Source organism: Calypte anna, chromosome 3, assembly GCF_003957555.1.
Source record: "Calypte anna isolate BGI_N300 chromosome 3, bCalAnn1_v1.p, whole genome shotgun sequence".
Taxonomy (NCBI): Eukaryota; Metazoa; Chordata; class Aves; order Apodiformes; family Trochilidae; genus Calypte; species Calypte anna.
In genome coordinates this window covers 91,920,846-91,946,412 of record NC_044246.1, presented here as the reverse complement: position 1 = coordinate 91,946,412, position 25,567 = coordinate 91,920,846, and the positions used below count along the sequence as shown (strand labels likewise).

General features: G+C 39.3%; 1 protein-coding gene across 4 annotated transcripts in view; it reads left to right on the top strand.

Moving 5' to 3' along the window:
- The first annotated feature begins 8,445 nt into the window (after positions 1-8,445).
- The window catches only part of MLIP (muscular LMNA interacting protein), a 100,808-nt gene continuing 83,686 nt past the window's right edge, over positions 8,446-25,567 (top strand). For all 4 annotated transcript variants that reach the window (XM_030448524.1, XM_030448525.1, XM_030448523.1 and 1 more), the window contains exon 1: positions 8,446-8,577. In XM_030448524.1, coding sequence (XP_030304384.1) covers positions 8,515-8,577 — 63 coding nt within the window. In that variant the 5' untranslated portion in view covers positions 8,446-8,514. The remainder of the gene's footprint in view (positions 8,578-25,567) is intronic.

The following is a 25,567-nucleotide window of genomic DNA, read 5'->3' as shown; positions in this document are numbered from 1 at the left end:
TAATGTTTCGCTTAAATATATTTTGTCAGTTAAAAAGCCAAAATGTGTAATTTTTCACAGATCAAGAATTTATATGCTTAATGGTCTCTAATTAATCCTTATTTCTTTCAGGTGCATGAGTTTAGTGAATAATTAAGTTAAAAGTGAATGTACATTTTTCATACTTGTCTTTATTCTTTAAAGATCTTTTAATATTTTTTCTCCTTTCCTATAATTTTAATTTTTTTTTAAATTAGCTAACAAGAGGTACAGGCAATTTCGCTCAGTTTTGCTTTAATGACCAATGCAAATTTTGGTGTAGAACAGTTCACCTGCCCGGAGCTCTGCAGTGTGACATCTCTCGCTTGTTTCTCTGATCACTTGCTTCCCCTGTACCTTTACAATACCCCATTTAAATGCTTCTCTTCTTTTGACCTGACACTCTTCTCTGCAATCTTTTGCATCTTGCTGAAGATCCCCAGGATCATCCTCACGCGCCCTTCCACTTCTGATGAAGATACCGACCAGTTGCCCCCAGACCCCGATGACTTTGAGCCCGAGGAGCCTGACAGTGCAGAAGGCCATGCCTATTCGGACTGTCTGAACAGTGCTTTTTATCCTCCCTAATAAAGTACTTTTCTGGAAAGAGTTCACTGGTGGTTTTCTTTCCCCTTGCTCAATGAAGTTTAATGCAGTACTTGAACCGCTGTGCCTTATTTGTAGGGAAGAGCATTACAGGGAGAATGGATTTGAGCTGAGGGAGCAGAAGCCGTGTTATTATTTCTTTGCCTTGAACTTTCCTTCAGCCAGAACTTGAGCACTTGAAAGAAAATGTGCTGGGTGAGGTTATGGGAATGTCAGTACATGTTTAATAGGCACTTGTAAGGGTGTCCAACAGCACTAAAATGCAGTGGTGAAAAGAGTGGGTGAGTTTTATTCAAAAGGTCCTTTATCCATTTTGAAACACACTGGAAAAATTGCTAGTTTTGTTTTTAGAATCTTGTGTCTATGTTTTCTCCATATAGCTCATCCTTTTATCTACACCCAGGTTCCTTTGAATTGTCCCTTAATGTCCTTTTCTATGAGAATAAAAAAAACTGTTTTGTCTTTTAAATAGTGCTGATTTTTTCCCCTGCAGATCAATATTATTTCCTTTGGAATTCTGTATCTCATTCTAGCATAATAAAGAATAATTTCCTCAGGTAGATTGGGAATACAAATGTGTATCAAGGTTGAATGGGACCTATAAGTTACATTTTATTAGATCTAAGTGTAGGGAGTCTCATATGCAACTGTGCACCAGCAAGTGAAATGGAAAGCTATTTTTGACTCTCGAGGAACTGCCTGCGACTTTTTTATTTCTTATCCTGAGCAGAAAACCTTAATTTTTTCTTACAGCTCTATGCTAGTATTTCATGTGTATGAGGTACTTAAGAGTAAATGTTCCTGTACAACAGTGTTCACTCCTTCAATTCTCCTCACTGCTATTCAGGTTTCTAATGCATTTTGAAGTGCTTGAGAACCACCTCCTGTGCTTAGGCTTTATTTGAGGTTCCAACAATGCTGCCTTAACTCAGAGGTGGGGTTTTAGCCCTGCTAGACTGGGATGTGAGGACTTCTTTTTCATGTGCATAAAGTGTGCCTTGGTGGGTTTTATGAAGTGTATACAGTTAATTTTTCTGTAAATACAATATAATGTAACTCAGTGAGGTGGTAAATTCTCATGTTTTATTCACATTCTGAAAGATTTCTCATATGAACATCAGGCTTGAATGAATGCTGGTAGCGAGCGAGCTTTTCAGGAATTAAGAAGCTCCCAGGGGAGTGTGGTTGTCACAGAGCTAGAACAATATCTTCTACCAATGAAAGGGGTATTCTATTTTGGAAAAATAGATTTGCAGTAACACTAGGATATCAAGATTTCTCTTGGCTCTCAAATGCATCCACTGTGGCTTTTTCATTATCTTGTGCATCAACATTTTAATTGAAGATAATTTATCAGCCATAGGAATATAAAACTAATTTTCATGCATTTGCAAAATGAATACTACTTTAGAATCTGTTATGGTTTTAGTAGTAAAGACCATATTGTGTACATAAGCATTCCAATTCAGATTAGCTGAATTGATGTTGATAAATGAAATTATATTTTAAAATATTAGCTTCCCATCCCTCTTCTTGCCTCAGAATAAACAAGGTTCCTCCACCACAAATTAATGTTTGATCAATGTATATTGCAAAAATATAATCAAGCTTAGAATCCATAAACACTTTGGCAATCCAGCTGCAAACACGGTTTATTATTGCTTTATCATGTCTTAATAGACTGCAGAAAAAGCAAACTCATTCTGCTCCTATAAACCAGCCCTGGGCTGCAGAATAAATTGTAGTTGAGAGTTAGTGAATAAAGTAGTTGTGTTGAGAATGCTCTGTTTCCATTCTTTTTCCTCCTCATGAACAGGTGTGGTTCAGATTCTTCATTAAGGTCTTGGAAGTCAAAAGGTTTGCTATCAAAATTATATGCTCTTAACCAAATGCTGTCAGCAGTCAGATAACTTTTAGACACTTGGATCTTTATCTGTCCTTTTTGACTTTCCAGTTTACCTTCAAAGGTAAATTTTATATTGCAGGGTAGAGATTTTTCTCTGGGGAGAAAAACTGAACAAAGGTTGACAAACGAACCCAAATAATTTTGTAAAGGGATATGCAACCAAAATACATCAGTCAAAGCCTCTGCTACACATTTATTTAGGCTATGCTTAAGGAAATAAATGCCAGGGCAAGTGACTTATGTTTTGCTTTTGTTCTGCAAAAAAGGGGCAGAGCTGGAGGTCAGCTGCTGGTGTCTTTATCAGCACTGAGTAATGTCTTTTTTTGAGGTTCGGTGTTTGATAAGAGGGGGCAGAGACAGAATGTGGAAGAAGTGTGATGGGAGTTGGTCTATTAGTGAGTGTTCATATCCTGCACTCTTGCTTCCTGCTCATCTGGGAGGTGCCCAGAAAAATGGGTGCCTGCCTGGGGACCCAGTTGTTTGTTTTCTGTGGGGCACTATCTTCTTGTTCTCAGCTGTCAAAACAGTTGAAAGATACCTAAGAAACTATTTAATGCCTTCCTAATGTTTTTTATTAGCCATGTCTCATCATTGCTATGTCTACCATTGTGGAGGAAGAAGGCAAGGCAAACAGCACCACAGAATATGGGAAGAAAGATTTAATTTTTTTGGTGATGCATTTTAGTGGGGTTTTTTTGTAATATTTTTGTATATTTTAATGCCTGGAATAATTTGATTTGCTGTGATATAGCAGTAACATTCAAGGATGTCATATACGGATAGCTGAAACAATGGATATCCAACAAAAAAGAGCTCAGTTGTTCTGCTGTCTGTACCTGTGGAGGACAACAGCTGCAGGACCTTGCCAACACAAGGATGGTCCACTTCAACACAGCTGATTTAAGAGAACTATGAAGAGAAGAAAGCACTTACAGCCTCCAGGGACTGCCCTGTCAGTGGAGGCTCAGAGGTCTCAGAATTAATTCACTTTAATGTTAAAACAGCCTTCCTTGGTTTTATCCTCAAACATATTCAAACTTGCTCTTCCCAAGGAAATTTGTTAAGGAGTCTCCTGGTCCCCATACCTGACATGTAGTGCTCTGCTTCCTCACAAGCAAAGCAGAGAGCTGCCTTGCCTCTGGTGTTTCCCTTTTTCCACGCCTGCTCCCTTCTGCTCCCTGCGTGTTTGCAGAGCCAGCGGGGTGGATCGGGGAGTGACAGCAGCAGCTGCCGGGCGCCACGGTAGGAATGTGGTCCCACCTCTCCTAAGGATCAGCTTCCCACCCTCGGCTCCCTCAGCTTGGAAGGTAAGCCTGCTCCCTACACAGCCCTCGTGGATCTGGGGTGCTTTTTGTTTCTGCAAGGAACATGCCATGAAATACCAGCCAGAAACTCTGCCGAGGTCCTGACGTTTCCAGGCATGTGCATGTGACCTCGGGTGGGCATGCTGGAGTAACGTAGGGCTGGGTTGGCATGGTGGGGCTGAGGGAAGGATGGGCACCAGAAATAACCTGGAAAGCTTAACTTGTGGCTACAAGCAGTGAGGGAACCTATTGGGTTTTGTGTTTGCTTTTTTTTCCCTTTTAACTTTTTGACTTCTTACTTACAGTCCTATACAGACTATGAGTCTTTATAGGAACATGCTATAGTTCCTATAGTATAGGAACAGGTTCCCCAGAGACATTGTGGGGTCTCCTTCTCTGGAGATATTCAAAACCCAGCTGGATGCCACGTGTAATGTTCTCTAGGCAATCCTACTCTAGCAGGGGGGTTGGACTAGATGAACTCTAGTGGTCCCTTTCAAATCCAATGATTCTGTGTGTTATGGAATCATCTCCAAATCAAACCTCTCAAAATCATTGCAAGTGTGATTTCTGTATTAGCCTGAGTTTTCTTAACTGGTATATGAGGTGGCTTTCAGCTGTGTATAGTATGACAGAGCACATCAGGGTCTGAATTTATCCTTCTGACTGTTGAACATTTATGGTGTTTGATGCTGAGCAAATAAAAGCCACTGGCTTAAGAAAGAAGTAGTACAGATCTACTGTGTGTCATACAGCCAGTGACTAGCAGCCCTGGGCTACTGCCTTGCCAGGCTGAAAATGAAAATTTGCAAAGAAATGCAGTGGCCACATGAGTGAAAACACAGCTGAGATGCCACACAAATTTTAGGATAGTTGCTTGCTTCCTTTTCCAGGAACAGGAGATCAAGTGAGCACAGAAAATACATCTGCTTAAGTGGTTTATTTACATGGTACTGCTATTTTGGATATTCAGTGCTTCTTAATAAATAAATAAATACATACAGCCCTCGCACTCATCAGCTTCATCTCTTGGCCTCTTTTTAGGTTCTGCTCTGAGAAGAAAACCAGATGTTAGGAAATTGTAATACAAAGAAGTAATTGAAAATAGCACAGTAATTTAGGCAATGTCTTTAACATTCTTTTTACTTAGCACCTGTTTGCAGTTTTCCTTTGCAAAGTAAAGCAGGAAATATACAGTTTTCTAACTGTGTTTCAAAAAGTCCTTAGAGTAAATTAACCATTATATCTATGTGGAAGTAAGAAATATACTTGCATAATTCTATACACATGAATTCTTGTATGGGTAGGATCATGGTTTTTCATTAGGTTTAGCACTGAAATGTCATTCTGAGCAAGGCATGGAAGATAACAAGATCATGTCAGCCTTTCTACGTGATCTCCATGGTCCTTACACATACACATCCAAACTATGGAAGAGGGCTGCAGCCAGCAGTGTTCCTTGTGCTGCCCGAGTTGAATGCAACAGTGTGAAGTTTGGCATCATGTTCTGTTGCATTCATAGCTTTTTGCTCCTGTTCCTATCACCAATGCAGTGTCCTCCAGTTCCCTAACACTTGGACAGATGCATGATGCATCCATAATATGAATTTCTATTTACAAGAAACAGAGCAATTAGGTTTTCCCCTATCCTAGTAGTTTAACTTTGTGTGTGTGTGTGTGCCTTTATGCAATCCAGTGTTCGGGCTGTAGCAGCCACAAAGTGAAAGGGGAAGACATTAAATTTTTTTGTGTGAGTGCTACAAGAAACCTTTACAAGAATGTTAGTAGAAAACACTTGTAAAACCTTTTAGTCTTATCAGCATCTTATGTTGGAATTACTATGAGTAAAGTCACTTGTCATGGTTTAACCATAGCCAGTAACTAAGCACCACACAGCCACTCACCCACTCACTCACGCCCCATCTTGCTAGTGGAATGAGACAGTTTAAAAGGACAGAAAAGGAAGAAAAACTACTACTACTAGGTTATATGAAACAAGTGATGAACAATACAACTGCTCACCACCTGCTGACCAATGCTCAGCTCATCCCCAAGCAGCAATTGCTGCCCCACCAACCGATCTCCCCAGTTTGTATGCTCAGTATGACATTATATGTTATGGAATATCCCTTTGGCATTTGGAGTCAGCTGTTCTGGCTGTGTCTGCTCCTGGCTTCTTGTACATCTCCAACCTTCTCACAGGTAAGGCATGAGAAGCTGAAAAGTCCTTGACTTGGTGCTTAGCAACCACTAAAACATCACTGTGTTACCAACATTATTCTCATACTAAATCCCAAACACAATGCTGTATCAGCTACTAGGAGGAAAATTAACTCTACCCCAGCCAAAACTGGGGTATCAATTCCTAATTACTTCCTTAGGTCTTTCTGTAGCAATCACCTTTGACATTCACATGGGCAAGCTGACAAAAGAAAACAGTTCAAGGCTGTGGAAGTAAAAAGTATGAAAATGATTGAAGACTAATTTTTACAGTACTTAGTATGAGTGCTAAGTAACACACAGCATAAACTCCAGTGAAAATCCACTCATGCTTATGTAAATCCATATGGGCTTATATATGTCTTGAGCCCTACTTTGCTGGTGTGCTGCAGCACTGGCAACCTGCTCGTTCCCCAGCATGGGTCTCCATTCCCCAGCATGAGGAAGGAGAAGCTCCATTGGGAGCTTCTGTTTGGAAACTTGCCAACGCCCAAGGTATCCCAGCCACTGGTGGGCCAGGGCTGGGGAGCACACTGAACACAGGCAGCTGAAGCTGCCCACCTGAGATGCTCCAGTCCTTGTCTCTGATTTTAAAACGCTGGAAATGTTCAGGTTAATGGGAAATGAGGTGACTCAGGTTTTGCACCTGTGCCATAGGAATGGTTGGTAATGTAAGCAGCAGTGTAATGTAAACTGCTGTTGGAACCACACTGAAGGCCTCTTAATGTCCTGCTATGTGGTACAGAGGCATTAGGCAAGTCCCTGGACATAGGGATAAGTTTCAGCCTCGGAAAAGATTTATAAGATACAGACATCTTGATACTGTTTTCCTTCCTGCTGAAGAGTGCAGAAGAGCTGCAACTTTCCTCTGGGTATTATGTTGCTTACTTGTCCTTCTTATTCCAGCATTTCCAGGAAATGCAGTGAGGGGTATTTTTACTCTTATGACATCAAGCTCATATTTATTCTCTCTACTGTGGCAGCCCTTGTAGATTTGACTGGTTCTTTGTGTTTATTGTGCCATACTCACTCATCTGCTGGCTGCCTTACACTTCTGTAAACATAGAGACTAAAGAAGTATGATTGTCACTGGAGTAACTTTTTCATTGTTCTGAAAAATGTTTCTAAGGACTTTTTTTTGGTCAACTTTTCATATTTAAACTGTATAGACTGTTGCATGTCAACTTCTTTGAGCGCTTTTCTTCATCTCTGATCCCCTAAAGATTACATGAGTATAGCATCTATCAAGAAACAAGCAGAGTAGAAAAGTGTGCCTGTTTTTGTCTGTCATTTCCACAAAGACAACAGAAAAATGCCAAATGAAAAAATGTTTTCACATTTATCTAGCTAGCTACTTATTTATTTCTTTTAGAGAAGTCATCTTTTACCAATGGGTTGAGAGGGGAGGGAGAGGATTTTCTTTACTTGGGATTTAGTGAGGTTCTTAAACTGCAAGCTTTACAAAGAGCTATGCTTTTCTAAATGAACAATATACTGACTATTTTCATAGCAACCTTTTTCTGTGTGACTCTGTGTTGTTGCACTTCCTCTTCCCTTGCTGGCACATGCAAAACCAGCCTTGTGTGTGGATCATCCCCAAGTTAACATGAGCCCAGTTGATGTGGCAACTGGAGGGTGTGTTATAAACCTTGGCATCCACAGCAGAGCCACCAAGAGGTTCCCTCCATCCTGCAGTTTCTAATATTGGCCCTTCTGACTTCATTGTTGTGAACCAGAGCCAGGTTACTCTTCTCCAGTCAACTAGCAGACTCCACAGCTACCATCTGTGTGGGTATCAGCTCTGTTTAGGAGGGTTACTGATCATTTGTTGTACTCAGGGGTGCTCACAGTGCCAGCTGAAAGTTTTGCAATTCTTTCTGCATTTTGGAGGTGTTGTTCTGATATTAGAAAAGGAGAAAGTGCTCTGCATGAGTGTATATTAGGGTAGCTCAGTCCTGAACACTCAGCAGGGAAAGATCAATAGTCATGCTAAAGCACCAATTTAAACTATTGTTCTGCATGCTTCCCGACTGTACGTGACAACATGTGGGGCCAGTTGGTTGTATTTATTATTTTGCTTGCTTAATAGTCTTTGTGAACACAAGTTAGTGCTACTGAGAGATAGCTATTCATTTTCATGGACTTTTTCAGTAGGAGCTCTTGGTGTAGAGAGGGAAAGGGGGAAGTCAATGGGGCTGGTAACCAAAGTCTCTCCTGAACAATTTGCTGTGATGCCAAACCAATGTTTATTGTTATCAGAGGCAGCTGCCTGCCTTCTCTCCACACGTCTATTTGTGGATTTTCAACAGCTATAAATGGAAACATGAGCTGACCAGAAATCACCACAGTGCTGTCTGATACTCCTCTCCCCCAACTCCAGAAGTACAGGGATTTCTAACATGTAGTCAGAGTAAATCACTTCTTCTCAGGATATCAGGGTGGTTTTTCTTCCCTTGGGAAATGGAGTTAGGAAAACATGACAGAAAAGGCTCAGGAAAGGAAGCTTTAGAAGAAAAGCAAATGGTAAGATATCTTGAGAAATGTAGATATTTTAAATTATATTTATATTTTTAACTATCATGATAAGAAGGAAAGGCAAATAATCTATTATATTTTATAGGAATATTTCTTTGCTTTCTTGAACCACTGACCTTGAAGATTAATGTATGTTAAATTAATTTTGGTAGTACATTAGTGTGGAAATTATGAAAAATTGTGAATGCGTCTTTTGTGCATATGAAGTTTGGCAAAATCTGGTCTAGTTCAACATTGATTCATTATTGTAACCCAAACTGATAGTTAATAGTCTGTGGTTTTCTTGGATTTTTCTTGAGGGGCTATTACATATCTTTGCACATTATTTTCCATAACTTTAGATCAGTAGATGGCATCTGAAATTGTTTTCCTGTGTCTGAACTGTGTCTGGAGCTTACTAAAAGACCTGTGGCCAAAACAAATTATTAAGAGAAAGTGAAAACAGTCAAGGCACAGCTTATTCCTAATTAGCGTAGGATTGAAATGCGATTTATAATCTGCCTTGCATTAATGAGGTCATTTTCTTGATACCACAAAAAGGGAAGTTTATTCTTGGTTTTGCAAAGCTGAGAAGAAATGTGGCCATCACTTCTGTTAAAGAAACAAATTAGCACTGATTTTTTTAGCACTTTTCTGAAATAGCAGTGGTGTTGTTTTGGCTTGGTTTTGTGGTGGGACAGCGTTTACTTCTGTTTAATCATATGTGCCTCAGCTAGCTTCAGTTAAGTGAGACTTGGCAAGCTTATGTATTAATACTTTTAAGAACAACTTCGCAGAGGCAATGTGCACTGGGTAGGAAGTATGGTTAGTAATGACAAGGCCTTAAATTACTTTTTTTTTTTTTTAATGAAAAGAAGTATTTATCTAAAGTATGATATCTGAAAGAACATTGTTAAAACTTCAGCATGCAGTTGTACCATGACTTTTATCTAATGGTTTACTTGTTCGTTTGCTCATGAATGAATTAATACTTCAGACAGTGACATCATTTTGAATTTGTGGTTGAAATATAAAATATAAGGAAAACTTCAAAACTAAAACCAATTGTAAAATTCACAAAAGCTTCAGGGAAGCTTGCAGAAGAAATGTTTGAAATGCTTTTCTAGCTCATGTGTGGAGAAAATATATAGCAATGTAATCAGACAGTATGATTATCTAATTGCAGGCTGCACCCCGCTGCACAAAGAATCAAGGAGACAGCCTTAAGTGAGGCTTTTCCAAAATGCAGAGTGCTTCATTTGGAACCCCAATGATCTTTTGATAAGGTTCTCTGTGTGCATAATTTAATAATTTTAAGACTGAAGAAAATAGAGACCCTACTGATGGGAAACACATTAACATCCATGCCGGGTCATACAGTGTTCAGTAGTTTCAAAAATGAATCTTCCTAACATATCATGCTAAGAGAGCCTCTGTTAGCAGCAGCAAGTCACATCCCTGTGGGTCCTCAGCAAGGGGGTTGGGGGATGCAGGTTGCACATGGCTGTGCTGACAGTGGAGGAATGTCCTGGCCCCACACACTAGTTCTCCTGCACCTTTCCCTCTCCCCTTCCAGCCAAGCTGTGGACCCCACTCCATCCCCTTTTCTCTTTCTTAGTAAGTTTAGCCTTAATGCCTTTCTTCCCAATTGCTAGATGGGTTTTGCTTTATCTGCCAATTATTTTTTTCATTTTTTGTACCTCCTTTTATTGATTTTTATTGTTTTTATTGATTCTGCTCTTTTCTTTTTGTCACACGCAGAACAGGTCAATATTCAAATGCTGCATGTGACCAGTGCCCATCTGTGGTACAGATATTATTTATACATATTATTATTGATGTCTATTCCCATATTTAACTTAGTAGAGATAACACTTAAGCTATTTAACATTATAGGTGCCATGTGCTCTCCATTTTCAGTATTATATCCTTTAAACCAGATGATACTCTGTACATGTGAATCTAGATGATACTTTCTTTTATATATATATGTATATATTTCATAGGAGCATAGGAGAACTCATTTGCAAAGGGAGCTCAGGAGATCTCTAGCCCAATCTTCTGCTTAAAATTACTATGGAGTCAGGACAGGCTTCTCAGGGCTTTACCCAGTTGAGACTTGAAAACTGCCAAGGATGGAGGCTGCACAACCTCTCTGGATAAACTGCTTCACTGCTCCGTTGCCCTCACCGGGAAGAAGGCTTTTCATATCAAGTCAAAGCTTCTCTTGTTTCAGTTTTTGTTCATTTCTCCCTCCTCTTGCCGTGCATTGCTGTAAAGTGCCCTGGCTCCACCTCCTCAGTAGCTTCTCACACGTACCTGGGGCTGCTGTTAGGTCCCCCTGGAGCCATCTCTTAACCAGGCTAGTCAAGCCTACCCCAGGCTCCTCTGCTTCTCCCTGACCATCTTGGTGTTCTCCACTAGAGCTGTTTCAATCCTTCAAAGTCTTCCCTTGGAGGGCCCCAAACTGGATGTCCTGTTCTAGATGTAATCTAGTGAATGCTGAATAGAGGAGGATAATTTCTCCCCTTATGCTACTGTGCTCCTGTGAGCACAGCCTGGGGTTCTGTTCTTGCCAGGGCTAAATTTCCTCTTGCTGTCCCCCAGAGCCCCCAGAGCCTCCTCAGCAGAACTGGCCCCCAGGCACTTGGGCCCCAGACTGAATCACTGACAGCCACCCTTCCATCCCAGGTCCATAATGCTCCTGTTGACCTATTCCTCCAGCCTCCCACGGACCCACTGAATGGAAGCCTTGCCTTCAGGCAGGAGTCTATCATTCCAGGTAGCTCATCACCTCTGGGTCATAGAATTGTAGTGAAGTGCATTGGAAGATTTAAAGGTCATCTAGTCCAACACCTCTGCAGTAAGCAGGGGCATCTTTAACTACATCAGGTGGCTCAGAGCCCCATCAAGCCTGACCTGGAATGTCTCCAGGGATGGGGCCTCCAGCACCACTGTGGGCAACCTGTTGCAGTGTTTCACTATCATCATAGTAAAGAACCTCTTAAAGAAGTCATTGTCAAAGATGTATAACAGAAAAGACCCCTGTAGGACTCTACTTATTGCTGTCCTACAAGAAGAGTACAAAGCATTAACCATGAATATGTAAGCCTGTTGGTTCTATCAGCTTTTTAGCTGCTTGCTTTTCACCCACTGGGCTGTCATGTTCTCACGTGGTCAGATCTTATCAGTGAAAGGTGAGGCAAAGACATCACTGAGTCACCCCAGCCTTATCTGTACCTGCTTCTACCTCCTGTGCTGCCTTTTTGCACTTCAGCTCAGTTACTAATTCCCTGTTTAGTCATGTAGGTGTCCTAATAAGTCTGTTTGTCCTCCTGAGTCTCAGCATGAAGTCTTGCATGTGGAAGAGGTTATTTTCACAGGCAGCTCCTTTTGTTTCCAAGCTGCCTCCCATCAGATCCCACTTACCAGCTCCCAGATAAGCTGAAGCCAGTTGTCGTGAAGCCCAGGGTCTTTGCTCTAATACTTGTCTTCCTCACTCCCCACAGGATCTTCAGCTTCACTATTTCACAGTTGATAAGAGCCAAGCCTGCCACTGAATATCACATCTGTTATCCTTGACACCACTCAGAATTCCCCAGGCCTGCTTGTGTCCTCTTCTTTTGTTCTGCACCACATCAGGGAGGCTGAAGTCTCCCGTTAAAAGCATTGTGATACAGATATTTTGTTGGGTTGTTTAAAGAAGTTGTTGTGAGGAGCATTGCCCACTTTCTCCCCCCAGCTGTACTGCCACCCTCCCTGACCTTTCCTCTGACCCTGACCCACAAGCTCTCACCCAACCCTCTTGTCCAGCCAATTGCTCCACACACCTGAGCTGCTGCTTTACACAGAGAGAGCTTCTCCTTCTTATCTTCCCTGTCTGAATTTCTGAAGAGCCTCTGTCTGTTCACTACAGCTATGTGAGACGACCCAAAACATCTCAGTTATTTCTACAATGTCAGAGTTCAATGACCTATGTATAATTTTATGTTTGTTACACAAATCTTGGCTTGTATACTTTGTTACAAATATTTCCAATTATTTTCAAAAGAACAAAGCCCATGTCATCCTGAAAACATTCTGATTGCAGTGCAACAATCAAAGAGAGACCAATTCTTGCTCAAAGTATAACCTCAATAGAGGACAACCTCTCAGACAATTTTATTAAGTGGTATTGTACCTTTACATTCACTGCTTCCTGTGGATGAGATAAAGGATGTAAAATTCTCTATAACTTCAGGCTATTTCATTTAATATTTGTGAAATCTATTGTTAAAGAATTCTTGTCCTTTGCGTCCTGAAGGAAGAGTCCCTGGCAGCCAGAATACTGAAGAGAGTCTTTGTGTGGTGCTGGTTGTGAAAATGGAAGATAATGGAGGGCCCATTTAGTGATGGGAAAATAGGATGACTCACTATAAAATAGATTGGACTACACAGATGGACTCAATTTTCCTTTTTGATTTTAGTGTAGGTCAGAAGAGTATTTCTAGTTTCCCTGTTGAAATGACAGCTCAGCTCCAAACAGTATGTTTACATTCTGAAGTCCTCCATTTATCCATGTTGCCTCTGTGATTTGAAATAATTTTTATAATATTTCACACTTGTCTGTTTCCTATTTGATCTTTCTTTCCCCATGAAAATACAGCACATGAAATACTGCACTTAAGCTAACATTTGCACTGGTATGTTTAACAGGAAACATTCAATCTTTGTATTTTAGTTTGCATTATAAGGGTTTTTTTCACTTTTTGTTACATTAGGTAATGATAAGAGAAGAACAGTCAGATAGAGAAAATAAATCAAACCAATATATGGATCATAAATAATAACATGCACTGCTTGAAATGTCATCACAGTTAGTTTTGGGATGACAGAACACACTCTGTAAGAAAAGGCTGCAGGATTTTGTTTAGAGATTTAGCATTTGCTGTGGATGCAGCTCATTTGGAGTGAAGCAGCTCAGATTTATCCTACCTGAGTAAAACAATGATTAACCTTTGTACGCAGGTGGCAACAACATAGAATCATAGAATCATAGAATTGGCTGGGTTGGAAGGGACCTCAGAGATCATCAAATCCAACCCTTGAACCACTACTGCTGCAGTTACTAGACCATGGCACTGAGTGCCACATCCAGTCTCTTTAAATATCTCCAGGGATGGAGAATCCACTACTTCCCTGGGCAGCCCATTCCAATGCCTGATCACCCTCTCCGTAAAGAAATTCTTTCTAATGTCCAACCTAAACCTCCCCTGGCACAACTTGAGACCGTGCCCTCTTGTCTTGCTGAGAGTTGCCTGGGAAAAGAGACCAACCCCCCCCCCTGGCTACACCCTCCTTTCAGGGAGTTACAGAGAGTGATGAGGTCTCCTCTGAGCCTCCTCTTCTCCAGGCTGAACAGCCTCAGCTCCCCCAGCCTCTCCTCATAGGATCTGTGCTCGAGTCCTTTCACCAACCTAGTTGCCCTAAACCCTTCCAAAATCAGGTATTCTCTGTGGGAAGTGCTGTGGGGAAGACTCCTCAGAAAAGACAGCCCATCTCCTGAAGGCTGCCACCTAAGCAATTGCAAAGAGAATGGAAAATGGTGGCTGATACAGTGATGTCTGCCCAGAATTGCACCTTTAGTTGTTGATTTAGCCAGGTGTAAACAAGATGAGATGTGAGTATGAGATGGGAAGGGTTTTCTGAAGAGCAGAAGAGGAGAGCTGGGTGAAGGCTGGTGGAAATGGGCATGGCAGGAGGCACCAGGTACAATCAGCCCCCCATGAGAACCTCTTCTGCTAGGCCACTCTTGCTTTTTGCTGGTGAGCGCTGGCATCAGAGAGGCAGAGACATCAGCACAGCCTCCAGGCCCAGGCCATCCCTTCTTTGCCAGGAGCAGGACTTCAGAGTGTCTACAGCAAGAAACTGGTAATATATTAACACAGAGGCAATTGCATGTCACTGTGCAGGTATAAGAAGGTGGCCAAGACAGCACCTGGCTAGGGGTTCAATATTTCCTCTTGCATACTGAGAGATGAGGTATTCCTGCCTACCTATGTGGCTGTGAGTCATGGATTACTCCAGCACATGGATTACACCACTGATCACCACGGAGAAAGGAACGAACTTGGAGGCTGCAAGTAGCAGCGTATTTTTAGCACTGTTGATGTGACATTAAACAGGACCAAGGCAAATGGGAAGCACTGAATTCTGATCTGCCCTCCTTTCTAATCTTGTCACTTAGCTCTTGCCTTACTGGATCTTATGCTGCCTTTTCTTTAACCTGATGCCAGTGGTACAGAGGTGCTGCTGAAACACTTGAGGTAGGCTTTGGTTGCATCAACGGGGAAAGAACTACCTTGGAGAGATGTCATCAGCACATTTTTGGCTTGAGGTTACATGAAACGTTACCATGCAGTCTCATGCAGGGATTCAAAAGGGTAGGGCAGCAGATTCCTGCAGGGACTTGAATGTGATGGTAAAAGAGCCTTCTTAAGAACAAGTAGCAATTGCATATTTTTACTTTCTGGGGTGATGAAAGCTAAGAGGCCCTCTAACAGCTGGATCAGCTGCTATAACAAAGTAATGCAGGACTATTCAAATTATTTCATTTTGTAGTAAGCAACAAAGAAAGGAGTAGTAGTATGAAGAAACAGACACTGATGATGATTTAACACAGTTCTGGGAAAGGTTTCTGGGCACTGGAGCTCTCTTGAGTTCAGTTAAATAGAAAAATCAGTCTGTGGTATGCTGTTGGTGTTGGTGCCTGCCTGGATGATACCCATGTGTAGCTTGAGAGTTAGAATGGGCAAGAGACCATTTCCAGAAATTGGTATGGATATTGAGACCATTACTGAGAAAATTCATGTATTGTGAAAAGATATTCCCCAGAGAGGTATGGGTGATACTTAGGAAGATGTTCACTATCCATTGCTACTGCTAACATTGAAGTTTGGGACAAACACTAGGAAAAGCTTCTTCATTAGAAGTATAAGGCAGCACAGGAACAACCAGGGAATTTGCAGACTATCTGCCCTGGGAGATTTTCAGGGTTCCACTATATCAAACCATGGCTGACTTGACCTTGCTTTGGCAGGAGTCTTACTTTGGAATGGATGCTGAGTGGATGACCTCTGAAGGTCCCTTCCAAACAATATTTCTTTCATTCTTTGATTTTGAATCTTCACTAATGCGTTTCTCATGGAACATGTTGCTAGTTTTTTCCATCTGCAAAACACTTTTAACACATTTAACACGGGTGCACCATGAGGCTGTGCGTATCATTAAGACCTCATTCTTGTATTACAAACCTGCTGTTTTCAATTCACTGTTCTTTTTTGAATTATGAAAGTGTTCAATAATACAGCAGTGGCATTAAATCTGTTACTTTGATATGAATTATTGAAAATAAATCTACTTGGCAATGAATAGAATAAAAGGGAAGAACTGACTGATGAAAGGAGGGAGAAAGAAGGTGCATGTTAACCAAGCTAGGCTTCGAAGGCAACAGGCAGAAAAGCAATATCAAGTTTCTGTGTTTGCTTTGTAACAGCTATGAAATGCATCATATTTAATATATTTTGCCCATATTGCCCTTCTTTGATACACCATTAGATTCTACTTGCATACTGGTATGGTAATTAATGATTGCTTCTCAAAATAATTTTCGTAACTACATTTTAGATATTGAGTACAAACATTTAAGCACTAACTGATCCAGAAAAATTATTGAGTTATCAGAACATCTGTTTTTCTGCTTGTCTTTCAAAATAAGCTGGTGTTGTGGCAGCAAGGATGCAGTAACTTCTTTGATATTTCTCAGAAATCTTTATCAGGATATTTGATTTAAAAAAATCTCACCCAGGGAAGGCAGTGGTTGCTTTTTCTCTCTCTTTTTATTAAAAAATATGTTCATACTGTGTACTGTTGACTATTAAATGAACTCTAAATAATATATTGAGTCTCTGTGAAGTGATAGCTGGGGTTTTTTTCATCTCTCCTTGAGGAGATTGGATGAAGAGAGTGGAAGCAGGGTAGCTTGCATCTCACTTTTTAAATATACAGCCTGCTGCACTGGTGTTAGCCAAGGCAGGGTGAAGAAACTCAGCCTGTGTGTGAAATTAATTTTGATGCAGGTAAATGAGAAGATGAACTGATGAACACCTATAGCTTTCTAACAAGGTGGAAAATGGTGCAGTGCCTGGTGGTCCTTCGTGTCTTTTTTCACAAGCAGAAAGTTTTCCATAAAGGTTCTGCATTTCCACAAGAAACTTTTGTTCACATCTGATTTTTTCATGTTTATCATGAAACAGAACTATCAAATATCTTGTCCAATAACATAAACTCTCATGTTTTTGCAGTACTCCTGTCATCAAATCTATCTGATGATGTTCTTTTAAGACAAGATTGATCTTGCTTGAAAGAAATGGTCTTATAGGAAACCTTTCTGCATTAAGTGCTGCATTGTTGAGTGTTAATGAGGAGCTTTTTCCAAAGGACTGGTGGTGTTATGTAGCACATACTGCAAAATAGTTTTTGATGTAATTTTTACTATATTCATCACTACTCTGTAAGCTTAAAGGGATTGATTAAATATAGATTGAACTAATGAAGATCTGTTCTTAAAGAAAGGGAATGAAAGCAGATTTGATGAATTCAGATAATTTTTTTCTGCTCAAGAGCTTTTAGTTTGTTCAAGATTCTAAAAAGTGGAAACAGAGGGCTGAAGCTTTTAATATGTTGAATTGTACACAGCTGAATGCCTTCATACTCCAGAATGGACACACAGAAATCCAAAATGCAATTTCACACTTGTCTCTATGAGACACAATTTGAACCATTACCATTCTGTCATTGCTGTTTCCTGTTCCTTATTTGATCTGAAGAAAATATTTAATGAAGCATGGGAAAATTAGGAATTTTTAAATGCTGTGTTCTTAAATAATGTGAAATAAATCAGTTGGATTCACCTGAACCGTTTGAAATTGAAGACTGTGAAAAGAGCCATTGTTTTTTTTTTCTCTTGTTGAACAGCTTTACAATTCTTTTCATAGTGGTTCCATACATTTCACAAAAAGTTATTGACCATTACATGAATCTTTTTGCTGCTTCTGAGAAATATTTCTGTTGGTAATGATTTTATATAAGAAATAAGCTAGAAATTAACATTACAGTTTTCAGCCTCAAGCAAAAACTAAGTCACTTAATAAGTGTACTGTGAAAGGCATCTAGATGAAAAGCCAGGTATTATCTCAAGTAAGTGATAATCAGAGATTGTAATTTTTAGCAAAGCTCTTGAGCTAAAAATGTACTCTGTCTTTCAGTCTCAGACAACAGTAGCAAAATGCAAAGTGTTAGCATTTCAGATCCCAGCAAAGAAAGGGACATGATCTGTCTGTCTCTTTTGCTTTAGTAGATGTTTTCACTTGTGTAATGAAATTAATCTCAGTTGAAAAGGCAGCAGCCTTCATTATAGTTATTTACAAACCAGTAGATGAGCTGACACTGCTATTTGTATAAAAAAAATAAATAAAAATCCTAAGAAACTGTCAGTGGTTTATTTATCAGGAGAGGTTTAGTTAAGTCTAAAAAACCCTTTTTGTTTGTTGTTTGCTTTTTAATAGAAATTATCCTAGTTCATGGTAGTTTTCTGCAACAGAAAGTCTACATGCTGAAAGATTAAAATGATAAATTATTTCTCTAATGAATTCAGTCTTTAATTCCTCCCCTGTTTCTAAGGTGCAGAAGTCGGGCTGAGGGGGTCCAAGACTTCCAAGCTGATTTGTGCTGATGTAGTGCTGCATCATGGGATGGATCGCCCTGGGTTTTCAATTTAAATTCTGGAAATTAGGATTATCTGAGCAAATTTAATTTTCTCTGTGTTTTATTCATGAGTGTTATGACATAAATGTCACTAATAGGGTTATGGGCTATTTTTTCTCAAATGGTGATTGTGTTTAGGAATCACCACTACCAGCTACCTCAGGATAGGCTGTGACCTGAACAAAAGAGCAATTACCCTCAGTGATCTTGGAAGTAAAATATGGTAAAATAAACCCTAATGTCTCATCCCTCTACTTCCAATTGAATATTTTTGCATTTTTCAGAACATGCTCTTCCTGACATATGCAGAAAATGTAAGTAAAATTGTTGATATGTCCAAAAAAAAGGAAACTTGGCATTTTTGTCCTCCCACACCATGGCAGTCAAAGGGATGATTTCAGAAAACTTTTCTGCACACTGCAAAGGGCTCTCAGAAGTTAACTACTGGTAGGAAGAGATAAGTTAAAGCTCCTTCATAAAACTAGCAAAATTTGTGGACATTACTAAAATTTTAGAAATAGAAATGATCAGACCACTTCCTAGGATTGCTGTCTCACTGTCTCTGTGAAGTGCTTCAGTACTGTAGATGTGTCCATGCAAAGATTTGGAAATAAGTTTCATGTTGCTTTCTACAGTGTAAGGTTTGGGAGAGGGTGTGAGCCCAGGCATTGCAGTATCAGAGTGTGCTTTGACAGATGCTGATGTTGATTTTCAGAATATGCTATTGTGTAGCATTTAATATTACATACTCCTTAAAATTCAGAAATTAATTAATTTGAAATCTTGACCCTGGTATTCTGAAAACATCTCCTTTCTCTTTTATATGAAACTTTCTTGATAGCAAATGCTTTTCAGAAGGCAATTACTTATATAGTCGTATTTTTGTTGTGTATTGTAGATATCTTATAAAACAATACTTGTCCACGAAAATTCCTATTATAAGTTTGCAATCAGTGGTCCTGAGATCTGTTCTTATTACTGTTTCTCATACAAAATCATACAGATTTAGATGTTACTTCATTCATGATGCAAATGAATATTTGTCTCTTTTCAGACTTCTTAAATAATAGCCATTTGTTCAGTGGTGGATATGTATCTTTGATATAATGGCTTTTACATAGAATGTAAGTAGTTACCAATAGTTGTCTCACTGAGCTGTAGCAGTAATTCAGTTTAATAGTTGTTTGCAAGTGCAGAGGTATATCATAGTTTATTTTGTAGCTTCCTGATTTAATATCTATGAGAGGGCATAATTCCTTAACAGATATCCAGCAGCTTACATGCGTAATCCAAGAATTTATCAAATAGTCATTGCATGTAAATCATTTAGAAACACAGTCAATGACACCAAAATATTTAAGTTCCTTAAAAAGCAGATAACCCATTTCAATCAATGTCTGAGCGGGTAGATGATAATTTTCCCATAAAGCTGTTGTCACTTACATGTGTACATCTTCTCACGTGTTGTCTATATTAGGTAATGATCTGTGTGGCATATCTGAAATACTGTCCTAGAGGAAAACAGATGCCAAAGCATGAAGAACAGTGTTTTTGTATTTAGCTACGCAGCTATAGACAGCATTTGCACATGAAAGTGTGAAAGGAGCTTGTTTTTTGGTTTTTGGGTGGTTTTTTTTTTATGTGAGGGTTGTGGGTTTTATGTGCAAGAGGGACTTTTGGTCTTGTTGAACAGAGAGTAAAATGAATCAGATAACATTCAGGATTCAAAACGGTTGTTTTGAAAAGCAGTGGAAACTCTAAATAGTGCATAAATATTAATAATCTTTGCATTAGCATTAGCATTACCAGTATTATAATTTTAGATTATGCATGTTGCAGTTTCACCCATGAATCATCTAAATCAGGGCCTCCTAACTCAAGGTTAAGAGCAAATACACAACCAATGGCTATTCTTGCCTCCAGAACACATTGTATACTATTGTATACTAAATTCTTCATGTGAATTCTTTATGAAGGTCTTTCAAGTCAAGATGTTTATTTTAAGTTGCTATTGAGTATATGGCAAAAGCACTATTTCGTGTCATCTTGACGCAGTCTTCAGAAGCCTGTAAACAGTTCATTTTTTTCCCCTCTAAATTATGACTGAAGATCCCAACGTATGCTATGCTCAGTAAATAATTCTGTAACAAAATATCTGTAATTTTAAATAAGTAGATTTTATAAACAGGAAGATATTGCCATAAATTATAATTTGTGTATGTTTTTGTGCTGGAAAATTATGTATATTTAAAAGAACTTTTAATTAAGTTTTAGAAGTGTAATTATGCCATAAATTGAAGATATTTTCTTTGTTTTTGCTATCACTTCACAGGAATGAACGTATCTGACTTACAGAACAGTCATCAGAAATGTCTGATAATTGTATGCTGAAATCAGTTATTTAGAAAATGACTAAAATAACTAGCTAGCTATTATGTGGCATGGTGAGTGCTTAGGGTATTTATAAATCTTAAACCACAAAGAAGTTGAAAGCTACAGTTGAACATTTAAAACTAGACATAGAAACACCATTTCTCAGCAAAGGTTTTTTACAACAGCTTATTATTTTTAAAATTTATTTCATTATATTCTCCTTTGCTAAGCTTACATTTTTGTTCTATTAGCGTAATGTTTCATCCTGCTCTGCTCTCCTCCATCTGAACAGCAATGTTGCAGCATCAGAAATGCCCCTGGTGCCTGGCTCTGCTCCTCAGCATTTTGTGTAATCACAGAATCATGGAATGGTTTGGGTTGGAAGGGACCTTAGAGATCATTTAGTTCCAACCCCCTGCCATGGGTAGGAACACCTCCCACTAGACCATGTTGCTCAAAGCCTCATCCAGCCTGGCCTTGAACACAGGGAAGTGGGTACCCACAGCCACAGTTTTCTAGGCAATCTGCCAGTGTCTCACCACCCTCACAGGAAAGGCAATGCAGCATCCCTGCTTTTCCTGAGCATTGCATGCTGCCTATCAGAGCTGTGAGTCTGAGAGACCTGATGAATAAACCACAAAGTGGCTTAGGGTAAGAGATAAATACTTTGATGCTGACCTGAGCCATGGCAGTAGCCCGTTTGGGCAAGCAATAGTGGTAGCACAGGTACCTATAGATGCTTTAGTCCCCAACTTTGGGAATGTGGTTTTGCAGATGCTGAAAAGCATTGGACATTGAGAGGAGGATATGTAGGGGTTGAACAGTCAAACCAAGGAGTACTTTTGAGGCATAAATGCTGTTTTGAATTGCTAGATTGGTTCTGGTGGGAGCTTCAGCACTCAGATGTTTCCTGAAGCAATAGGGCTTGGCTAGATCAATTCCTTCTTTGTCTCTGTAGGCCACTGAAATTGATGCTGTACGAAAAGATACTGAAGTACTGAAGGAAAAAGTGAGGTGGCTCATGGAGGTCCTTGCACTCAGCAGTGTTGTGAAAAATGTGAAAATTATTGTGTTAATAGCAGAATTAATCTAGTTGAAGTTCCAAGCAATGTGGTATACACCACAAGTTTTTTATTATTGTACCACAGGTTACAGGCATAGTTGTAATGCATACATGAGACAAGGCTTGGGAAGCAAGCAGAGAGTAAGACAGGAGAAGTAGAGAGTACTAAAGATCACTGTGAGACTGTGAATAAAAAGTAATAGGAGTCAGAAATGGGAGAAACAAAAGAAAAGGAAAAAAACCCCAACAGAATTAGTATTTAAAAATGAAGTAAAAACACCAAAAGGGATGTGAGTGAGAAGTAAATAGATAAGTGTGAAAAAAAGGTGTTCAAGAAACATGGCAAAGGAGAAAGAGAACAAAAAGTAGGGGGGCATGATGGGCTGAATATTCTGCAGCCATACGTTTTTAAAAATTGATGTGTGTGAATCGAATAGCTGTTTTATTGATCAATCTAAAACTTCATCATTTGCACATATATTGTTTCCTCATGATTTTGGTAAATAATTGTGTCAAATTCACAGATTACTTGCCAGAACACCTGTAAGTAGCTTGAGAGGAAAAACTCCTTTTGCTAATGTGTTTATAACAAACCTTCACACTGATGAAGTGATTTTCCCAACATATGTTAATTTCTCACTAGACACTTTTGTGCATCTTCTAAGAAAGAGTTGGTATGTGCTTTTTGACATGTTGAAGGGTAAGGGATTTCAGTACTGAAACCAAAACTTTCCTGCTGTTGCATTTGGTTGCTGGCTTGATTAGCACAGCTTTCCATGTGGGTTGATATTGATACTAGGGACACCTCTTTCTGTACAAACAGGTTTTGCCATTGACTCCCATACCTGAGAGCAGCTGAACTGTGAATAGTTCCCTCCTTTCCCTCCAGCGCTTTTATAAAAATCACTTGACTGCACTTGTTACTCTGTCTTACACAAATGATTTTATGTTGATCTATACAAATAGATGTAGAAATGTATAGAGAAGACTTTAATGTCTGAGGTTAGCAATGTATCTAGAAGATATATTTCTGCACAAGGAAGCCAGGAGTGATACTTTCTATCATATCTTCAAATGAGAACACCTCAGCTCTTCACTTAATTTATTTTCACGGTTGATAGCTCCCCAGGATACACATACACTCCTCCTTTGCTGCTGTTCTTTTCATGCCAAAGATTGCCTTCTCACTCATCAGCACTAGGCAATGTCACATTTTTGGTTGACCTCTTGTTCTCCCATCTCTTCTGAAGGGTTTACAGGAATCGTGTCACCCTGGCTCGCTGCACTCCAGGCATGCGAGGCAGCTGCTGTGCTCCAGCCTGGCTGCAGCTCTGCCCATAATAACAAGAATTGTGCTTTCACACCTTTGCAGTGCTCTTCAGTCCCGTGGTTGGGCCTTTATTTGAAGCTAGAGATAACCTCACTTTTTATCAGCAGCCTGGAGTAATATAAGATAACATAAATTAGATTCTGTGGTTGCCCTGGTTGGCTGTGGGATCTCACAAGGTTATGTTTTGGTTCCTTTAGTTTCCTTTCAGTTGTCTTCTGTCACAGAAACAACAAACTACCCAGTATAAGTCTTCCATTTCTGATACACTACTGAGATGAATGTAAGGGCTGATTGTATTTGCCATTAGAAAAGCACTCACACTGTTACTTTCTAGTGCTCAGCTTGCTCTGGCTCCTTTTCTGCAAATGCAGCCACTTTTGAGTGTATATCATCCTGTTTGGATTAAAAAACAGCAATACCAAACCCAAAACACCAGAACTTCCACTATTTTTCTGAAGTTTCCCACTACTGAGCACTGATTTACTCCAGCCAGCCAGCTTGCATATTGAAATAATCCCTGTGGGTGCTGTCTGTTCTTATGGGCTCCATATACAAGCTTGGCTGCAGGAAATGTAGGCAAAATTTGGAGGCAAAAAAATAAAGGAGCCACTGGGTTTTTTTTAAGGATTTTCTTGTAAATTGATCCAACTATTTCCTCTTTTAAGCAGCATTTGAACATTCCTGTTTGTGGGGGGTCATTTTCTAGCTGGTTTTGAAATAATTTATACTGATCATACTGGAATATAACATTAATTTATTGTCTCAGAATTAATATAGAACACATGAAATGTATTTAATTAGTGAGAAATATTTTTAGGATTATTGTGCTTACTTGGATTTTTTCACTTTTTTTTTTTTATTTAATTTTTTTTTTAGAGCTGGATTAAAAGGGCTCAGAAGAGATTGTTTTAGCTTAATATGAGAATTTTTCTTCCCTAACATATTTCTCACAGTCATCTAGGAGAAGTATTTAATGTGAAAAATATCTGTCCATTTCAGTTTGTCAGAAGAGTTCAGATTTGATTAGGCATAGAAACAGTCACTGCTGAAATCCAGTAGTTAACTAGAGGACTAATTTAAAGGTTAGGACGATGGGGGGAAGAAAAGAGTATGCCATACATTAAATATTTTTTATCACAAACAGGTAAGAGCTTATGTGCCATTTTGTGTTGCAATGCTAACTCACTATTGAGCTCCAGATTATTATTGGGAAAACCCCTATGTGTCTGAGTCTTTAGAAGAACAGTTGTGGGGGTTTAGGATAGGATTTTGTGTAATGACTTGCTGTTTCACTGCTTTGAAATGAAGGAACAGGGACAATGCAGTAGAAAGAAGTGTAATAAAAAGAAGCATTATCTTTCATGTTTGTGTTCTCCTCTAACAAGATGGAAGCAAAAATTCCATTAGCAGCATTAGTCACAGTCTAAGAGCTGAGGTCCCCAACAAAACACTCTGCAGTTAAGTTCTGCTGCTTCTCTTAGTGACTTTTTTATTCCTGCCCAAAGGATGGAAGATGAGAGTGACTACTGCTGATGAATCATATTGGTGACAAACCAAATGGATAATGTCACCTAGGTAGGCTCCTGCACTGTCTTCACCAGTCAATATCAGTACTGAAATAAGACATCAGGAACAGAGAATTGGACCAAGCACAAATGTTTTGAAGTAGAATTGTAAAAGCAGATGGGGTGATAGCTTGTGTTTTTATTTGTCATAAAACTGATAAATTCATGCGGTGCCTCATGGCAATTTTGATCTTATACCAAGAATCCAAGACACTGTAGTGAAAACTGACCTATAGACTTTTCTGCACAATATTGCCATAGGCATAGTCTTTCCCTATGTATCACTGGCTAATGTTTACAGGGGAATTTTCTGCATGAATGTTTCAATTAATGTTGCTTAGATATGATTCATATCCCCTCATTTTGATGTCTGTAATTTACATCTGAATTAGAAACTCACCTGAGTTTCTTTCACGGTCATTTAATAAAACAAGCACAGAAATTGTATGGGATGATTAAATTCACCTGTGTTAGACTCTTGCCTTTGAGCAGAATGAACTGCATCTCAGACATGCCAATTTATTGCATACAAAGAGAGCAGGACTCTTTACTATTCTGGACACCTTTGTATTTGGTCAGATGAATATCACTCTTAGTGATGCCATTTACTAGGGAAGCAGTAATATACATAATCCTGAGACACAACAGTGCTTTAGGAAATCATTCAGCAGGTAATGGGCTGGTAAAGTGTATTTTACTCCCTGTCTGTCCTCATACCCTTTGGGCACTATCTAAGGTGTTTCTTCAGTAGAAAGATAAAAAGGAAGGAACTTTCATCCAATTAAATACTCTTAGAAGTAATTTTGTTTTCCTAATGCCTGGCATCATGGTGTACCCACACTTCTTTTGTGAAATTGTGTGTAA